At 46.1% G+C, this 21060-nt stretch overlaps 1 protein-coding gene across 1 annotated transcript in view; it reads left to right on the top strand.

Moving 5' to 3' along the window:
• The first annotated feature begins 212 nt into the window (after positions 1-212).
• Positions 213-21060, top strand: part of LHFPL4 (LHFPL tetraspan subfamily member 4) — a 45531-nt gene continuing 24683 nt past the window's right edge. Inside the window, exons 1-2 of the mRNA XM_066245693.1 lie at positions 213-329; positions 1256-1747. Coding sequence (XP_066101790.1) covers positions 1342-1747 — 406 coding nt within the window. The 5' untranslated portion in view covers positions 213-329; positions 1256-1341. The remainder of the gene's footprint in view (positions 330-1255; positions 1748-21060) is intronic.

Raw genomic sequence — 21060 nt, forward strand, 5'->3', positions numbered from 1 at the left:
AGCTTAAGCTGAAAGAAGAGGGTCTTCCAAACCACAAGCCCTACTTTGGAGAGGACTCACCGCTCTGGCAGGGGCACGCTGGAGATCGTGACACCCTTCCCGGGTTTTTCCCCGCCCCGCACGCTGGAGGCGGGAGCGCGCCTCCGCTCGGCCGCGCCGGAGCACGAAAGCGCGCGCCTCGGCGCGGGAGCGCGTCCCGGGGAGAGCCGGAGCAAGATGGAGGCCGCGCCGCGGCCGCCGCCTGGGCCGAGGCAGCCGCTGCTGGGAGCATCGAGCCGCGGCACCTAGGTTGTGCCAGTCCCGGACCCGTTGCCCCGGACGGGACCCAGGTTGGTCTCCCCGAACCCCCTCTCCGCGGCCGCAGCCTTAGTGAGCGTCCGGCCTGGGCGCGGGGTAGCCTCCCCCCCCCGCCCCCAGCCCTACCCGGGCCCGGCAGCTTCCCAGTGCCCGGGGGACATTTCCTGCCCTCCACCCGTCCCTCCCGGCCCAGGCTGCCTGGTGGCCCGGTCCCTCGTCCCCTTAGCCTGGAAAACCTCTCTCCTTAGTCCTGGCCCGCCAACCCTAGGCTTCTTGTCAGCCTACATCTAGCTCTGGCTTCTGAGGGACCCCTCGCACCCCCCGCCTGGGGTCCAGACCCTGCAGTCCCAGACCCCGACTCCTATCTAGCCTCACCCTGATCCCTCCACTTAGCCTTCTTAGACCCTCATACCACCCCCACTCCCTGTCCCAGCCCCCATATCCTTCCCAATCCTTCAGTACCAGCCCCTAATATCCCCTTCTTACCCCCTCATAGAAACGCCCAGCCCCCTTTCCACAGCCTTTTTCTAGATACCCAATACCAGACCTCCTACCTTTAGTACCAGCCCCCCAATTCCCTTCCAAGCTCCCTATATACAGCTCCTCTGCAAATCCTCCAACACCGGCCCCCAGCCTCCATTCCATCTCCGCATGGTCCCCTTACTACTCCCCCAGTACCAGTCCCCAAGCTCCTTCCCCAACTCCCCCATGACCACATTCTAACCCCCCAGTCCAGCTCCCATATCCTCACCACAGCCCCCTCATCCCAGCCCCCCAACTTTTACATGGCCTCTTCCTAAGTCCCCGCTTGGATATCTTTGCCCACAGACACCGACCCAACACTCTCATGACCCCCTGCTAGCTTCCACATACCAGCCCCTAGGTCTCTCCAGCTCCGCCCCGGGCCCAGACCTCGCGAGTTCCTTGGCTCAGGGCGGCTTCTCGTGTACGTCCCCAGCTCCCGCCCGGCAGCCCGGCGGTCAGTCCCGGGCCGGCGGCCCCCGCCAGCCGCCGCCGCCGCCGCCGGCCCCGCCCCCGGGCACCATGCTGCCCTCGCAGGAGGCCTCCAAGCTCTATCACGAGCACTACATGCGGAATTCGCGGGCCATCGGCGTGCTATGGGCCATCTTCACCATCTGCTTCGCCATCATCAACGTGGTGGTCTTCATCCAGCCCTACTGGGTGGGCGACAGCGTAAGCACCCCCAAGCCTGGCTACTTCGGCCTCTTCCACTACTGTGTGGGCAGCGGGATGGCGGGCCGCGAGCTCACCTGCCGCGGATCGTTTACCGACTTCAGCACCATCCCGTCCGGCGCCTTCAAGGCAGCCGCCTTCTTCGTGCTGCTCTCCATGGTGCTGATCCTCGGCTGCATTACCTGCTTTGCGCTTTTCTTCTTCTGCAACACCGCCACGGTCTACAAGATCTGCGCCTGGATGCAGCTCTTAGCAGGTAGGGGGAGCAGCGGGGGCGGGACCCCTAGAACAGGCTTCAGGGATGGGGGCTCCTTTCTTGGAGGAATCAGGGACAAATTCTGCTCCTCTGTCTAAAGACACATCTCCTGGGCCCTGGCTGGGTAGCTCAATTGGTTAGAGCAGTGGTTTTCAGCTGCAGGTCGGCCAACCGGTCCGCAGACCAGCTGTTGAAAAACACCGTGTTAGAGCATCATCCCTATATGCCAAGACTGAGGGTTTGATCCTGATTAGGACCCATACAAAAATCAACCAGTGAATGTATAAATAAGTGGAACAACAAGTCGATGTTTCTCTCTCTCTCTCCCTTCCTCTTTCTCTAAAATCAATAAATTAAAAAAATAAAAATAAAGACACACCTCCTTGGTTGTCCCTCAGCAGCCAGTATAGTGGCGGGAGGATTTGTAAGAGAGACCCCTTAGAACAGGGGTCAGAGCCTTAGAACTGGGTCTTTGGGACTGTGTGGTTGGATATGGGCAGACTGCATTTATTGATGGGTTGCTGTTAAGTCAGAGTCTCTGAGACTCTGTTGGCTGTTTTAGGGGAAATGATCATCTGAATGAGGAGTTATTCTAGGTGTGAACAATTTTTGTTGTATTGAAAAAAGCATGAGATGAGGACTCAAAAGATCTGACTTTGACCTTTAATTTGCTGACATCATCAATTTGGGAGTTTGACTTTACTGCTCTGAAGCTCAGTTTTCTCATTTATAAAATAGTGGAGAGGATTCCAAGAACTTTAAAGCATTGTGCAAAGATATAAGAGGAGACTGTCTATAATATCTATTCAGTGTTTGAAATGCAGGTGGCAAAATGGGTCTCTGGAAGACTGGTCTCCATTCCCCACCCTCACACAATGCAAGGAGGAAGGTTCTGGTGCCATGCTCAAATGGGAATGAGTTCCCAGGACCTTCTGAAATGTTTGGCTAAGACAGATATCTTACCCTAACAATCAAAGAAGGGCCTTTGGGAATAAAAACTGCTGAGACAGTTTTCCAGGATCCATTAGAGTCCCCTATGCCTGCCCGCCTTTTGATCGAAGACAGATTTTGAAGATTCAGCAACTTGGGCATTTGCCTAATTGCTGGCAGGGAAGAGAGTTGGGCTGGGGAAAGTGGGGCCAGAGGATGGGGGAGGAGGGCTGATGAAGGCTAGGAAAAAGTTTGGGTCCCTCCCCCAGAGTAAGAAGGAAAAGGGAAAATGTGATGATTATGCAGCAGATGTGGTTTTTCAAAATAAGCACTTCAGAGTATTCAACAAGTGTTGGCCCCTTCAAAAGAGTCCTTCCGGAGGAGCTGTTATATCAATTGTTGATTTTTTCCACTGCTGAAAACACTGTAGGGAATTATCTTTGGAGCATGGAGTGAATTCTCTTGATGGTCATCATTGAGGAGAAACCTCCATCTTTTAAGGAAGAATATGATTGTTTGGAAATGGCTGGAAGTCATTCAGGGCCAATTGAGGAAAATATAATGAGTGATCAGATTGACAATTTTCACTTGGGATGAAAGCCAAGGTGTGAGGGCAAATCATGAGGCTGGTTTCCTTCCCAAGAGGACTTCTACAAATGTAGGGAGCAATTACTGTGCCATTGCAAGAAATGTCCAAACTCCCCAAAGAACTATTCTTTTCAGTGAGAGGAGGGAAGACAGACAGATTCCCGCATGTGCCCTGATGGGGATCCACTTGGCAAGCCCATCTGGGGCTTGCTCTGTTGCTCAGCAACCAAGCTCTTCTTAGCGCCTGAGGCGAAGGCTTTGGAGTCATCCTCAGCACCTGGGGCCAACTCACTCCAATCGATCCATGGCTACAGGAGAAGGAAAGGGAGAGAGAGAGAGAGAAGCGAGAAGATGAGTGGTGGAAAAGCAGATGGGCACTTCTTCTGTGTGCCCTGACTTGGAATTGAACCCAAGACATCCACATGCCCAGCCAACTGGCCAAGGCCAAGAACTACAGTGTGTCCATAAAGTCATGGTGCACTTTTGACCAGTCACAGGAAAGCAACAAAAGACGATAGAAATGTGAAATCTGTACCTAATAAAAGGAAAACTCTCCCAGTTTCATACCTATTCAGTGCAGTTTGATGTGGGCTCACGCACAGATTTTTTAGGGCCCCTTAGGTAGCTATCCCGTATAGCCTCTACAGACTTGTCACTAACTGATGGCCTACCAGAATGGAGTTTCTCCACCAAACTGCCGGTTTCCTTCAACTGCTTATCCCACTGAGTAATGTTATTCCTATGTGGTGGTGCTTCATTATAAACGCACCAATATTCATGTTGCACTTTGGTCACGGATTCGAATTTAGCAAGCCACAGAACACACTGAACTTTCCTCTGTACCATCCACATCTCGACTGGCATGGCCGTGGGCTGCTCCGCTATATACACGGTGTTACATCATCATATGCACATGTGCACATGCTGCCACATCATCCTACAGAAACTGAGAGAGTTTTCCTTTTATTTGGTGCAGATTTTACATTTCTATCATCTTTTGTTGCTTTCCTGTGACCAGTCAAAAGTACACCATGACTTTACGGACACGGTGTATTTTTTTTTTTTTGTATTTTTCTGAAGTTGGAAACGGGGAGACAGTCAGACAGACTCCCGCATGCACCTGACTGGATCCACCTGGCATGCCCACCAGGGGGCAATGCTCTACCCATCTGGGGCATCGCTCCGTTGCAACTAGAGCCATTCCAGAGCCTGAGGCAGAGGCCATAGAGCCATCCTCAGCGCCCAGGCCAACTTTACTCCAATGGAGCCTTGGGTACGGGAGGGGAAGAGAGAGACAAAGAGGAAGGAGAGGGGGAGGAGTGGAGAAGCAGATGGGCGCTTCTCCTGTGTGCCTTGGCCGGGAATCGAACCCAGGACTCCTGCATGCCAGGCCGATGCTCTACCACTGAGCCAACCGGCCAGGGCCGACACACTGTATTTTGAAGAAGGTAGTGTTTATTCAGATGTGGACATTCTCATGGGTGTTTTTTTTTTTGGTTTTTTTTCTCATGGGTTTTTTTTTACTCTATTCAACTTAGATATGGGACTTTTAGGATCTTTGAAGCAGGTGAGAAGGGAGAATTGTAGGATACAGGGCATATCTTTCCATATTTCTCATTGGTACCCCGAAAGTTATTTTATATATTCTCATTCTATTCTTCTTTCAAAGACAAGTTGGAAAGGATATGTGGTCAGTTGGAGCTTCCAATTCTTCAACCTTAATTTGGAGTCTGCAGATGGGTTGCTGACCTCTTAGCCTTTTAATTCTCTATAATCCATGTGGGTTTAATCCTGAGGATTGGATGAACTGTTTAACAACCCCCATGTAGTTATAACATTTCAGGGATATTAGAGATCAGCTCCTTCAAATACCACCTTTCCCTGCCCCCATTTTAAATTTTTTTTATTTATTCATTTTAGAAAGGAGAAAGAGAGAGAGAGAGAGAAGTGGGGAGGAGCAGGAAGCATCAACTCCCATATGTGCCTTGGCCCGGCAAGCCTGGGGTTTCAAACTGGCAACCTCAGCATTCCAGGTCAACGCTTTATCCACTGTGCCCAGGTCAGGCATCCCTTGCCCCCATTTCAGAGAGAGGAAACTGGGCCTAAGGAAGTTACAGTCTTACCCAAAGCCACGCAGCCAGTAGGTGAGTAAACTAGTCTTGACCCCTAGCCCAGTGCTCTTTCCCTATGTTACTGTCCCACAACTGGAGGGCTGTTATCAGAGTTGAGTAGTTTATTCCATTTTACTTAGATATTCTTGAATTCTCTAGGTAAGAGACTTTGCTTAATAAAGTGACACCAAGTAGAAGCCAGAGCACTGGACTATGAGTCATGGGATGGGAAGTCTTGGCTGACTCTTCCTGTGACTCACCATGCAGTGTTAAGCTATTGTTTTTAGCTTAAATCTCAGTTTTCTCATCTGTACAATGGGGGAACTAATCAGTTAGATTAGTGGACTTAAAGTGTCTCTTTCTGCCCTGTGGTGCTCCTAGAAAAACTCTTTTATCAAAGTCATTCCATTCAGAAAGTGAGAAATTAGTGGTCTTCAGAGGAGCTACAGAGAAGCAAAGGGCCTTGTTTGTTTCAGATAAGAATTAGAATGCACCCTAGCTGTATAGCTCAGTTGATTAGAACGTTGTCTCAAAGTGCAAAGGTTGTCAGTTCGATCCCTGATCAGGGTACATACAGGAACAGATCAATGTTCCTGTCTCTCTCTCCCTTTCTCTGTCTCTAAAATCAACAAAATAAACATTTAGAAAAAAGAATTAGAATGTTGTTGCATGTTTCTTGTTCAAGTGAACTTTTATTCAAGTGTTTTACTTATTTATTATAGTTTACTTGAACCAAACTGACAACATATACTAGGGAGCAAGATCTCAAATTCTCCCTTCAAGTATTTTAGAGTCTTCCAAGTGCAGAACATTGGACCACTGAGAAAATACAAAGAGATACTTGTCCTTTTGTTTATTTCTTGCCTACTTTGTGATTATCCTTATGCTAGGTGCTGCAATACTGAGTTCATCCTTGTCCTCAAGGATTTTAAGTCTATAAGATGCAATCTTTGCTCTCAAGAAGTTTACCATCTAGTTGGATCATTATATTGGTCAGCAGTCTTTCAGAGGCAAGTGAGAGAAACCAACTCAAATTGGCTTAAATAGATTAAAATAAAATAAAGAGTGTAGTGTTTTTGACTCCACTTAAAAGTCAAGTGTATCTGGCTTCAGGCACAGTAGGATACAGATGATCAAATAATGCCATCAGAACATATCTTTTTCCATTTCTTGGTTCCTCCATGTTTGCTTATTTTTAACTTTGCTTCTCTCATGAAGGTGATAAATATGGCTACTAGCAGCTCTGAAATTGCATTGCTATAGCTTAGTAATGCCTGTTGAAAAAAAACACCTATTATTCAATGATTCCAGCAAAAGTTCCAGAGCTGATTCTTATTGGCTCACGTTTGGGCAGGTGTCATTTTTTTTTAAGATTTTATTTATTGCTTGACCAGGCAGTGGTGCAGGGGATAGAGCATCGGCCTGGGATGCTGAGGACCCAGGTTCGAAACTTCAAGGTCGCCAGTTTAAGTGTGGAATCATAGACATGACCCCATGGTCGTTTGGCTTGAGCCCAAGGTTGCTGGCTTGAGCAAGGGGTCACTGGCTCGGTTGTAGCCCCATTTAAGGTACATATGAGAAAGCAATCAATGGACAGCTACGATGCCACAACTATGAGTTTATGCTTCTCGTCTCTTTTTCTTCTTGTCTGTCTGTCCCTCTCTCTCGTGCGCACTTAAATTATTTATTGATTTTTAGAGGAGGAGAGAGCTCATGTGCCTCGACCAAGCAAACTTGGGGTTTCAAACTGTTGACCTCAGCATTCCAGGTTGAAACCCTATTGACTGCATCACCATAGGCCAGGCAGTATTCACTTCTTAATTTATCAGCATGATTTTGTTTAAGACCTCGGCATGTGCCCACCCCTGGAATACATGGGACTGGTAGTGGAGAAAGGTCAAGTCCTGCAAAGGGAAGTAAAATATGGCCACTGTAAGAGGGATAATCTAGGTAAGACAAGTGCAGACAAAAGTGGAAACTCAGGGCAATTGAGAAGGCTGTGGGCTTAGTTGGAAGCTGAGGCTCAAGCAGGCAAGACAAGGTGTGGACAGGCATGAGGTGTGGAACAGCATTCTGAATGGGGAGGAAGACCATGGGCACAGGCACAGAGGTGAGATAACCACATCTGGATGGAATGTAACATCCAGTTAGGGGAACAGTGGGAGGAGGGGCCAGGAGGAAGCAATGGGGACACAATGGGCAAGGCTGTCAATTCTGGGTCAAGGAATTTGAACTCTAATCAGTAGGTAGTTTGAAGTTTCTATAACTGTTATTTTTATTCAGGAAAAATAGTTAATATTTTCTGAGCCTTACTATATGCTTGACTATTTGTTAAGCATTTACATGCATACTATTATTTAATCCTCACAACAATCCTACAGAGCAGGCACCATTATTGATATTTTATAGATGAGAACACTGAGCCCCAAAGAGGAAACAGTCATGTGTCCAAGGTAATGCAGGTGGTAAGTGGTGGAGCCAGAGTAACTCAGTCTTTCTGACTCTCAAGCCCAGGGATTTATAAAGGAGCATTAATGGCGGGGATAGTGACAGAATGTGTTTGCCAGAGGAGTCAAAGGCAAAGCAGAGGCTGGAAGACCTAGGTGGCTCTTATGGAGTTAGAGGTCAGTTTTTCAGGGCTTCTCAAGACATTTCTGCCACTCTTGACCTGGTTCTTCCCATTTACTGAGAACACACAATGTATCAGCTTCTGTGCTAGAAATTTTCACATTCATTATGCCATTTACTCTTCATCTGTTAAAGTGACTTACCCAAAAGCCACACACCTAGTGAAAGATGGAGCTGAAAGTTAACACAAGTCCAAAAGGATCTATAACCTATCTTAACCACTGAACTGGAACCCAGGAAGTAAATACACATTTACAACTTATAGCTGTAAACTCTATATACTCAGTGTTTGCCTATGGGCTGGGTGAGGTTAGCCAGGGGGAGTAGACACTCAGGTTGGAAGGCTGGTTGAGAGTATAAGGGGGCAGTGTGGGGTAATGGCTGAAGAGCAGAGGATTTAGCCTGACCAAGTGGTGGCCAAGCGAATAGAAGCATGAACCTGGGATGCAGAGGATCCAGGTTCAAAACCCCAAGATCGTTGGCTTGAGCGCAGGCTCATCTATCCTGAGCATAGGGTCACTGGCTTGAGCGTGGGATCATAGACATGACCCCAAAGTTGCTGACTTGAGTCCAAGGTCTCTGGCTTGAAGCCCAAGGTTGCTGGCTTGAACAAGGGGTCACTGGTTCAGCCGGACCCTCTTGGTCAAGGCACATATGAGAAAGCAACCAATGAACAACTAAGGTACCATAACAAAGAATTGATGCTTCTCATCTCTCTCCCTTCCTGTCTATCTGTCCCTCTCTTTGTCTCTCTGTCTCTGTCTCTCTCGCTAAAAAAAAATATAAATACTGACCTGTGGTGGTGCAGTGGATAAAGCATTGGCCTGGAATGCTGAGGTCGCCAGTTTAAAACCCTGGGCTTGCCCAGTCAAGGCACATATGGGAGTTGATGCTTCCTGCTCCTCCCCTCTTTTCTCTCTCTCTCTTTCTCTTTCTCTCTCTCTCTCCTCTCTAAAATGAATAAATAAATCTAAAAAATATATATGCAAATATAAATATAAGTAAGTAAATAAATAAAAGAAAGAGCAGAGGACATAGAATTCTTTCTCTGTCAGTTAAAGCATCATCCCAAAATACCAATATTGCAGGTTTGATCCCCAATCAGACCACTTATGGAAGCGATCAGTGAATGCACTACTAAGTGGAACAACAAATGAATGCCTCTTTCTCTCTCTCTCTCTCTCTTCTTCTCTCCTTTCCTTTTTGGCTGTCTCTCTAAAGTCAATCAATAAGTTAAAAAATCTTTAAAAGCAACAACAAGAATTCCCACTCTGCCATTTTCCAGCTGTGTGGGCTTTCCTCTCTGATCCTCAGTTTCCTCATCTATAAAAGAGATTATTATTGAACCTACCTCATAGGTGGTAGAAAGAAAGAAACAAAATGATGGGTATAAAATGCCAACTGTGGTTCTTTGTGAACACTCAATAAATTCTCAGTGCTATTCCTGTGACAGAGTCTGAGTGAAGAGCAGTGTGTGAGTCTTTAATGTTCAGGTGGAAGAGTTTGGACTGATGATCAAAGGCCTTGAGAAGTCATAAACTATCAGCTGCAATGGGTCTTACCTATCAGTTTGCCCAACTTCTTCACTTTACAGATGAAAAAACTGAGTCTCAGAGAAAAGAGACAAGTTCGTGGTCACAAAGTAAGACCCCCTATCCATGGAAGAGAGATGGTTCTGACCATAGTTCATTAAATACTGAGTGCCTACAATGTGCCAGGCACTGCATGCTGCTAGAGTCACAGCAGAGAACAGAGTGTGTGAGATGGAGTGGGAGGTGGGGGAACTGCAGGTGGAGGTGGTAGCAGGGGCTAGTTGGTGATCCAGAGGTTAGATCTTCCAGCCTTCCAGATGTGTGTCATTCAGCAGCGGAGGTCTCTGGGCTAGGAACAGCAATGACAAGAGCTCCTGTCACTATGGCTTGGAATATGCAACCACATTCCTCTCATTTCTTGCTGTTTCAGGTTTGGTTTAGGATTCTAGTCATCCAATTAAGTCTTTGTTGATAATGTTTAATTAACACTGCTGAGTACATTGGGGGAATTTCTTTCCTCCCCTCCCCCCCATTTTCTTTCCTCCTCCTGGAACTCTCCCTCCCTCCCTTCTTTCCTTCCTTTTACTTCCCTTCCCTCTTTTCCTAGCTCTTTCCTTTTTCTCTCACATCAGTGCTTTACTGACGGCCTGCTCTGTGTGCCTGGCACTGTGCTAAGCTCTGGGAATCTTAATTAAGAGTCCTGATTCCCAGAGAGCTCATGGTCTAATGGGAGAGGCAGGAAAGAAAACATCACACTTGAAACAATTGAATCATACACATAGTATTCTGGGGCACAAAGGGGACTTCTGACACAGTTAAGGACAGCTAGAAAAGTCTTTCAAGAAGTAATAGCATTTGAGCTGAGACTTAGAGGATGAGAAAGAAGGACAAGGGCAAGCAGGCAGAATAGACAGCATTATCAAAGACATGGAGGTAGGTAATAGCCTTTTGTGTTTTGGGGACTATAAGCAATTAGGGCAAGGAGGGGTGAGAGTTGAGATTGGGATGGATAATGAAGGCTTTCTAAGACATGGTAAAGGGTTTAGACTTTGCCTGGAGGCAGCAGATAGTTGTTAACTATTTTTTTGTTTAAAAATTTCCTAGACATTTATTTATTTTTTGGAAAATTTAATATATGCACATGATACAAAATTAAAAATGTAAAATGGTATACAATCGGACATAAATCTTCTTGCCCTCATCCCTCAATGATCCTCCCAGAGGCAATTACTATTAACAGTTTCTTGAGTACCCTTTCCAAGAAATCCCATAAATATATAAGCAAATGCAATTTTTTTTGAGAGAGAAAGAGAGAGAGAGAGAGAGAGGCAGGGAGAAAGACAGGAACATTGATTTGCTCTCTTTTTTTCTTAATTTTTTTTAAAAATTTTTTTGTGACAGAGACAGAGAGAGACAGATAGGAAGTGAGAGAGAAGAGAAGCATCAATTCTTCGTTGCGGCACCTTAGTTGTTCATTGATTGCTTTCTCCTATGTGCCTTGACCGGGGTCTACAGCAGACCAAGTGACCCCTTGCTCAAGCTAGTGACCTTGGGCTCAAGCTGGTGAGCCTTGCTCAAACCAGATGAGCCCACACTCAAGGTGATGACCTCGGGGTTTCGAACCTGGATCCTCTCCATCCCAGTCTGACGCTCTATCCACTGCGCCACTGCCTGGTCAGGCTCGAGTTGCTCTTGTATGTGCCCTGACCAGAGAATTGAACTGGCAACCTCTGTGCTCTGGGACGATGCTCCAACCAACTGACCTATTCAGCCAGGCTTAATTTTTATTGATTTTTAGAAAGACAGAGAGATAAGGGAGAGGGAAGGATGGGGGAAGGGAAGCATTTGTTGTTCCAGATGTGCATTTTTTGGTTGTTTACCATGTGTGCTCTGACTGGGGATTGAACCTGCAACCTTGTTTTGGGATGATACTCTAAACCGGCAAGGGCCACAAATAATATTTTAAAACACAAATTAGTTACCTATTGCTGCATAACAAATTACTCCAAAACTTAATAGCTTAAAGCAACAAGCACTTATTATCTCTGTTTCTGTGAGTCACAGGAATTTGGGAGCAATTTAGATGAGTAGTTCTGGCTCAAAGTCCCTCATAAGGTTGCAACCAAGACCTCAGTGGGGGTCACTTGTAGTCCTCTGAAGGTTGACTGAAACTGTAGGAATCTAGCCACACTCATGTGTTGGCAGGAGACCTCAGAATGAGTGTGTGTATATGGAGAGAGAGGGAGGCTATACTGCCCCACTTCCTTTCTTTGATAACAGCTTTATTGAGGTAGAACTCATATGCCACACAATTCACCAATGGAAGAGTACAATTCAGTGGTTTTCAGCATGTTCACAGAGTTATGTAGCCATTGCCACAATCAGTTTTAAGATATTTTCAATAATTCAAGAAGAATCCTCTGCCCTGGCCAGCTGGCTCAGTGGTAGAGCATTGGCCTAGCGTGTGGATGTCTCGGCTTCGATTCCGGGTCAGGGCACACAGGAGAAGTGACCATCTGCTTCTCCACCCCTCCCCCTTCTCTCTCTCTCTCTCTCTCTCTCTCTTTCTCTCTCTTCTCCCACAGCCACAGTTTGATTGGCTTGAGCAAGTTGGTCTCAGGTGCTGAGGATGGCTCCATGGCCTCCCCTTCAGGTGCTAAAAAATGACTCCAGTGTTAACAGAGCAACAGCCCCAGATGGGCAGAGCATCGCCCCCTAGTGGGCTTGCCAGGTGGAACCCGGTCAGGGCACATGTGGGACTCTGTCTCTCTGCCTCCTTTCCTCAATAGATAGGTAGATAGATAGATAGATAGATAGATAGATAGATAGATAGATAGATAGATAGAAGAATCTTCATTCCCTTTAGCTATCACCCCCCAAACCAATTTCTCCATCAGATTGTTCAGCCTCTAAGCAACAAACTAATCTACTTTCTGTCTCTCTCTATTAGCCTATTCGGGACAACTCATATAAATGGAATCATATAATATATGGTGTATGTGTTTGGCATCTTTCAGTTAATATAATGTTTTTGAGGTTCATCATGTTGTAGGATGTATTAATACTTTATTCCTTTTTATGGCTGAATAATATTCCATTTTGTGAGTATATCACAATTTGTTTACCCAGTCATCGGTTGATGGACATTTGGGTTGTTTACACCTTTTGGCTATTATGAGTATTGCTGTGAACATTTGTGTACAAGTTTTTATATGAACACATGTTTTTCTTTCTTTTTTTTTTTTTTTGACAGAGACAGAAAGAGAGAGAGAGAGGGACAGATAGGGACGGATAGGAACAGACAGGAAGGGAGAGAGATGAGAAGCATCAATTCTTTGTGGTACCACCTTAGTTGTTCATTGATTGCTTTCTCATATGTGTCTTGACCTGGGACTCCAGCAGAGCGAGTGACTCCTTGCTCAAGCCAGCAACTTTGGACTCAAGCCCATGACCTTGGGCTCAAACCAGCGACCATGGGGTCATGTCTATGATCCCACACTCAAGCTGGCAACCTCGGGGTTTTGAACCTGCATCCTCTACGTCCCAGTCTGATGCTCTATCCACTGTACCACCACCTGGTCAGGCTGGACACATGTTTTCATTTCTGTTATGTATGTACCTAGGAGTGGAATTGGTGGCTCAATAACAACTTTATATTTAATATTTTGAGAAACTGCCACAATGTTTTCCAAAGTGACTGTACCATTGTACAGTACCACCAGCAGTGTATGAGGGTTCCCATTTCCTCATATCTTCATCAATACTTGCCGTTATCTGACTTTTTGATTATAGCCATCATACTGGGTATGAAGTGGTATCTCGCCTGACCTGTGGTGGCGCAGTGGATAAAGCGTCGACCTGGAAATGCTGAGGTCGCCGGTTCGAAACCCTGGGCTTGCCTGGTCAAGGCACATATGGGAGTTGATGCTTCCAGCTCCTCCCCTCCTTCTCTCTCTGTCTCTCCTCTGTCTCTCTCTCTCTCTAAAATGAATAAATAAAAAAAAAAAATAAAAAATAAATAAATTAAAAAAAAAAAAAAGTGGTATCTCAATTTTGTTTTGATTTGAATTTCCCTAATGATAAGTGATGTTGAACTTTTTTTTTTCAGAATGTTCCCATATAGGAAGAATATATAAAAATATTGGTATTTATTCAGTTGGAGGTTACAAATAATTTTTTATTCTTCTAGGTGCTTTTCTGTGTTTTTAAATTTTCTATAATATGCTTGTACATATTTACTGTATAAAATAAAATAAGACTACAAGGAAAATCAGGTGCTGGACTAAGAAATTATTATTTAAAGGTAGAACATTAAAAAAATAAAATAATAAAGGTAGAACATTAAGCCATTGTGTAACCCGGGTATTTGGGGGCATGGAGGGCCTTTTTGATCACAGACTTCACTTTGAGATACTATTCCTGAAATCAGTAATCTCTACCTTCATTATTTCTTCCTCTAAATTAAAAGAATTTTTACCCAAGAACAACTTCCTTTGATAAATTATAGCAACTGTTACCAGAGTACTAAAAAGAGATTATTGTGAAAACAATGAAAAATAAATTTTCTAACAGCATAAAAGTGAAAACATAAGCAAAGATAGGCTGGCCAGATGATTTTGTTAAGAAAATATAAATTGAACGATGGCTTTAAACATATATCTTTTTTTTTTTTTTGCATTTTTCCGAAGCTGGAAACAGGGAGAGACAGTCAGACAGACTCCCGCATGCGCCCGACCGGGATCCACCCGGCACGCCCACCAGGGGCGATGCTCTGCCCACCAGGGGCCCGGGCCATCTTTGCTCCAATGGAGCCTTGGCTGCGGGAGGGGAAGAGAGAGACAGAGAGGAAGGCGCGGCGGAGGGGTGGAGAAGCAAATGGGCGCTTCTCCTGTGTGCCCTGGCCGGGAATCGAACCCGGGTCCTCCGCATGCTAGGCCGACGCTCTACCGTTAAACATATATCTTAAAAATAGAACTCTGAAGCCATTATCATCTAAATTCAGCTTGGAAGTTGAGGTTATTTAGACACAATGCACTAATTAAAATCCATTTCTGCAGTTCTAAAATGAATTTGAAGCACATATTTGGGCTTTAATAAAAGGAATAGTATGGTTATGAGTACCTTTATTTTATTTTATTATTATTTTTTTTTCTTTTTTCTGAAGCTGGAAACAGGGAGAGACAGTCAGACAGACTCCCGCATGCGCCCGACCGGGATCCACCCAGCACGCCCACCAGGGGTGATGCTCTGCCCACCAGGGGGCGATGCTCTGCCCATCCTGGGCGTCGCCATGTTGCGACCAGAGCCACTCTAGCGCCTGAGGCAGAGGCCACAGAGCCATCCCCAGCGCCCGGGCCATCTTTGCTCCAATGGAGCCTTGGCTGCGGGAGGGGAAGAGAGAGACAGAGAGGAAAGCGCGGCGGAGGGGTGGAGAAGCAAATGGGCGCTTCTCCTGTGTGCCCTGGCCAGGAATCGAACCCGGGTCCTCCGCACGCTAGGCCGACGTATTTTATTTTTTATTATTGTTTAATCACTTTATTTTTCAACTACCCTTGACATACAATATTATATTAGTTTCAGTTATACACCCCAGTGATTGGACATTACATAAATTACTAAGTGATCATACTAATAAATCTCATACTCATCTGACACTGTATATAGTTATTAGAATTTTTTTCCTTTTAGTGAGAGAGACAGACAGGAAGGGAGAGAGATGAGAAGCATCAACTCGTAGTTATGGCACTTTTAGTTGTTCATTGATTGATTCGCATATGTGCCTTGATGGTGAGGTGGAGGCTTCAGCCAAGCCAGTGACTCCTTGCTTTAAGCCAGCGACATAACGCTCAAGCCAGGGCCCCAAATTGCTGGGGTTTTTGTTGTTAGGGGTTTTTGGGGTTTTTTGACATTTATTTTATTGATTTTAGAGAGAGAGGGAGAGGAAAGAGGAGAGAGAGAGAGAGAGACAAGAACATCAATCTGTTCCTGTATGTGCCCTGATTGGGGATCAAACTGGCAACCTCTGTGCTTTGGGATGATGTTTTAACCAACTGACCTATCAGGCCAGAGCCCAAATTGCTGTTTTGATTCTGTGCTTCATTTACTCTACTGTTAGTTTCCTGTAAATTATTCTTCACTTCTGTTAGTGTATCCTTTATTTCTGACTGGTTCTTTTTTATGGTTCACTTATCCTTTTTAATGCTGTTGAAGTTCTCTCCAAGTTCATCTATTCTTCCCTTAAGTTCATTGAGCATCCTTATAACCAGTGTTTTGAACTCTGTATCTAGTAGATCGCTTCTCTCCATTTTCTTTAGTTCCTTTTCTGGTGTTTGTTCTGTTCTTTCATTTGGGACATGTTTCTTTGTCTCCTAACGTTGGAAGCCTCCATGTGTTTGTTTCTACATATTAGGGTAGAACTACTACATCTCTCAGGCTTGGTAGAGTGGCCTAATGTAGTAGCTGTCCTGTAGGGTCCAGTGGCACAGCCTTCCCATTCACTCGAGCTGGGCATTCCAGGTGTGCCCCCCAACCCTGTGTGGAGGTGTACACATTCCTGTTGTTGAGCCTTGATTGTTGTGGGCATATCAATGGGCTGGATTTACACCCAGGACAATTGGCTGGAAGGACTGGCTGTGACCACTGTGGAGAATCAGCTGTGCAGGGGCCACCCATGAAGCAGGACTTACAGCAGTGGAACTCTGGTGCCCACTGAGTCCACCCCTTGAACATGTTGCTTGTGAAGGAGGTTGGGTGGTGCTTCAACATGATATGAAGCTGTCCACTGGGTGAACTGGCTCAGGGACCTCCTAGGAAATACAGGCCAAGGTCAGTCAGCTACCACCTATGTCCTGCCCAGAGCCACCTGCATGAGCTACGAAATGAACTATAGATGGCTGCTACTTGTGCTGGGCTTAGAGGTGCCCAGGAGAGGCCAAGGCTGTCTACCATTAGCGCCTGGTCTGAGGCCACTTAACAAGAGATATGGGGCACACTGAGGCCAGATGCTGCTTATTTGAGATATTTTAGAAAAGTCTGAAGCGTGCACCAAGATAGCCCTTTCTTATGGAAAAGCCACTGGAAACATATTGGGTGGGCCCCAAAGTTGGTGGGCAGGGTCTTAGGGAATCACGAGGGTGAGGCTGACAGCAGTAGCCAGGTTGGTGTAGACTTAGCTGTGGTGCTGGTCCACCTGCCCCCTCTGTGGGGGAAGGGCTCAGGAAAGGAACAGTGGCCTCTGCCAGCACTTCTGTCTGGCAGAAAGCTGCCCCCCACTCATCAGCTCTTGTGCTGATGCCAGACACTTCAGTACTCCCCCCCCAAGTATATCTCTGGTGCCTTCCAAACAGCTGCCTCAACACTAGAACTCAGAGGGAGTGAGTCTGAGTAAGTCCATGCATGGGCCTTTTAAGAGGAACTGCCTCAGACTCCAGCAGCCCTCTGTCTCACTCAGCCTCATTTCCTGCTGGTTTTTACAGCCTGAAGTTATAGGGATTTCTCTTCCTGGCATTGGAACCCTGAGATGGGGGACCTGGTGTGGGACTGCAACCCCTCACTCCTCAGGGGGGACCTCCATAGCTGAGATATCACACCAGATTATTATCTGCTACACATGGGTGTGAATCAGCCCATTCTGTGTCTCTGCCCCTCCTACCAGTCTTTTTTTTTTTTTTTTTCACAGTGACAGAGAGTGAGTCAGAGAAAGGGATAGATAGGGACAGACAGACAGGAATGGAGAGAGATGAGAAGCATCAATCATTAGTTTTTCGTTGCGACACCTTAGTTGTTCATTGGTTGCTATCTCATATGTGCCTTGACTGCGGGTCTTCAGCAGACCAAGTAACGCCTTGCTCGAGCCAGCAACCTTGGGTCCAAGCTGGTGAGCTTTTGCTCAAACCAGAAGAGCTTGCACTCAAGCTGGCGACCTCAGGGTCTCGAACCTGGGTCCTCTGCATCCCAGTCCGACGCTCTGTCCACTGCGCCACTACCAGTCTTGATGTACCTCCTCCTTCTTCTTTCTTCTCCTTTTTCCTCTTCTTCTTCCCCTTCCTCCTCCTTCTTCTTCTTCCTCTTACTCTTTCCCTTTCCCTCTTCCTCTACCTCCTCCTTCCACCTCCTCCTTCTCTCTTTTTTTTCCTCCCTTTCCCCCTTCCCCTCTTCCTTATTTTTTTTCTTTCTTTTTTTTTTTCTTTTTCATTTTTCCGAAGCTGGAAATGGGGAGGCAGTCAGACAGACTCCCGCATGCGCCTGACCTGGATCCACCCGGCATGCCCACCAGGGGGCAACGCTCTGCCCCTGGGGCGTCGCTCTGTTGCATCCAGAGCCATTCTAGCGCCTGAGGCAGAGGCCACAGAGCCATCCTCAGCACCCGGGCCATCTTTGCTCCAATGGAGCCTCGGCTGTGGGAGGGGAAGAGAGAGAAACAGAGAGGAAGGAGAGGGGGAGGGGTGGAGAAGCAGATGGGTACCTCTCCTGTATGCCCTGGCCGGGAATCAAACCTGGGACTCCTGCATGCCAGGCCGACACTCTACAGCTGAGCCAACCGGCCAGGGCCCCCTCCTCCTTATTTTATTTATTGAGCCTGATCAGGAGGTAGCACAGTGGATAGAACATCAGCCTGGGATGCTAAGGAACCAGGTTCAATATCTGAGGTGCTGGCTTGAGTGTGGGATCATAGACATGACTCCATAGTTGCTGGCTTGAGCCTAAAGTTCGCTGATGTGAATGAAGCCCAAGGTCACTGGCTTAAGGAAGGGGTCACTGGTTTAGTTGGAGACCCCTGGTCAAGGCACATATGAGAAAGCAATCAATGAACCACTAAGGTGCCACAATTATGAGTTGCTGCTTCTCATCTCCTTTCCTGTCTGTCCCTCCATATCTCTCTCTCTCTCTCTCTCTCTCTAAAAAAAAAAAAAAGATTTTACTTATTGATTTTATCGGGGGGGTGGAGCGAGAAGTATGAACTCATAGTTGCTTTACATTAGTTGTTCATTGATTGTTTGCTGTATGTGCCTAGGTTTCGAACCGAATAACCTCAGCCCTCCAAGTCGACACTTTATCCACTGTGCTATCACAGGCCAGGCATGGCTTCTTTTTTATAACTTTAGAGGTAGGACTTCCATTCAGCCAGATTTCAGGCAGTTCTGAATGATGGTTGTTGTGTAGTTCAGTTATATTATTGATGTGGTTGAGAGGATGCAAGTACTGCATTTACCTATGCCGCCTAGTGTTGAACATCTTTTCATGTGCTTATTGAACATGTTTATATCATCATTGGAGAAATAGATCTTCAGATCCTTGCCCATTTTGAAACTGGGTTTTCTTTTTATAATTGAATTGCAAGAGTTCTTTATATACTTCAGATACAAGGCCCATATCAGTACACAACTTGCAAATATTTTCTTTCATTCCATGGCTATCTTTTTACTTTTTTGATGGTGTGCTTTGAAGCACAAACGTTTTTAATTTGTACAAAATCCAGTTTACCTATTGTTTTTCTTTTGTTTGTTTGTTTGTTTTGTATTTTTCTGAAGCTGGAAACGGGGAGAGACAGACAGACTCCCACATGCGCCCGACTGGGATCCACCCGGCACGCCCACCAGGGGGCGACGCTCTGCCCACCAGGGGGCGATGCTCTGCCCCTCCGGGCGTCGCTCTGTTGCGATCAGAGCCACTCCAGCGCCTGGGGCAGAGGCCTTGGAGCCATCCCCAGCGCCCGGGCCATCCTTGTTCCAATGGAGACTCGCTGTGGGAGGGGAAGAGAGAGACAGAGAGGAAGGAGAGGGGGAGGGGTGGAGAAGCAGATGGGCACTTCTCCTGTGTGCCCTGGCTGGGAATCGAACCCGGGACTTCCGCACGCCAGGCTGACGCTCTACCACTGAGCCAACCGGCCAGGGTACCTATTGTTTTTCTTTTGTTGCTTGTGCTTTTGGTGTCATAGCTGAGAATTCATTGCCCAGTCCAGGGTCACAAAAATGTACCGCTATGCTTTCTTCTATGAGTTTATAATTTTAGCTCTTACCTTTAGGTCTCTGATCCATTTGAGTTAATTTTTTGTATTTGGTGCAAGGTAAAGGTTCAACTTCATCCTTTTGCATTCAGGTATCCAGCTGTCCCAGCAGCATTTATTGAAAGATTATTCTTTCTCATTTGAATGGTTTTGGTACCCTTGTCAAAAATCATTGGCCAGCCTGACCAGGCGGTGGCACAATGGATAGAGTATCGGCCTGGGATGCAGACAACCCAGGTTCGAAACCCTGAGATTGCTGGCTTGAGCAAGGAATCACTCGCTCTGCTGTAGCGCCCCCCCCCCCCCCCCCGTCAAGGCACATATGAGAAAGCAATCAATGAACAACTAAGGTGCCACAATGAAGAATTGATGCTTTTCATCTCTCTCCCTTCCTGTCTGTCTGTTCCTATCTGTCCCTCTCTCTGTCACACACACATACAAAAATCAATTGACCATAAATATATGAATTAATTTATGGATTCTCATTTCTATGCCATTGATCTATATGTCTACCCTATCCCAGTGCCAGACTGTCCTGATCATTTTTGCTTTGTAGTGAGTTTTCAACTTCAGGAAGTGTGAGTCCTCTAATTTTGTTCTTTTTCAAGATTGTTTTGGTCATCACACTGCCTTTTATGTACTAACCTTCAATATCACACATCATCACTTCTGCTACACTCAATTGTTAGAAGTGAGTTAGTAAATCTAACCCACATTCAAGGGGAGGAGATTTCAGCTTTTCCTCTTGAGAGGAAAAATATAAAAAACTGTGGATATACAGGTTACAAACATGTTAGGCTTGTTTCTTAAGTTAAATTTGTATGTAAGATGGAACAGGTACATTCATCTATTAAATGAAACTTAGATGTTTGTCTTAACACAGTTTCTGTTTTTACCTTTCTGTGCATATAAATACTTAAACATTTTCAAACCTACAGAACTTATCTTGTTCGTAACCCGGGGATTGCCTGTATTTAAAAACTACCACAAATCATAGCATACTAAACACTTGGTTCATCTTGCATTTTCATTCAACAGTTTATCTTGGAGGTTTTCCATTTCAATACATAAAGAGCTACATTTTCTTAAGAGCTGCATAATATACTTTTGAATAGATATGTCATTTATTTAATCAATATTTAAGTTTACAATATTGTGCTCTAACAATGTTTTAGTGGATGTATATAAATAATTTTTATATAAAAGCCATTTTAGCCCTGGCCAGTTGGCTCAGTGGTAGAGCGTCAGCCTGGCATGCGGAAGTCCCGGGTTCGATTCCCGGCCAGGGCACATAGGAGAAGCACTCATCTGCTTCTCCACCCCTCCCCCTCTCCTTCCTCTCTGTCTCTCTCTTCCCCTCCCGCAGCGAGGCTCCATTGGAGCAAAGATGGCCTGGGCGCTGGGGATGGCTCCTTGGCCTCTGCCCCAGGCGCTAGAGTGGCTCTGGTCGCAACAGAGCGACGCCCAGGAGGGGCAGAGCATCACCCCCTGGTGGGCAGAGCGTTGCCCCCTGGTGGG

The sequence above is a fragment of the Saccopteryx bilineata genome, chromosome 10, assembly GCF_036850765.1.
Source record: "Saccopteryx bilineata isolate mSacBil1 chromosome 10, mSacBil1_pri_phased_curated, whole genome shotgun sequence".
Classification (NCBI taxonomy): domain Eukaryota; kingdom Metazoa; phylum Chordata; class Mammalia; order Chiroptera; family Emballonuridae; genus Saccopteryx; species Saccopteryx bilineata.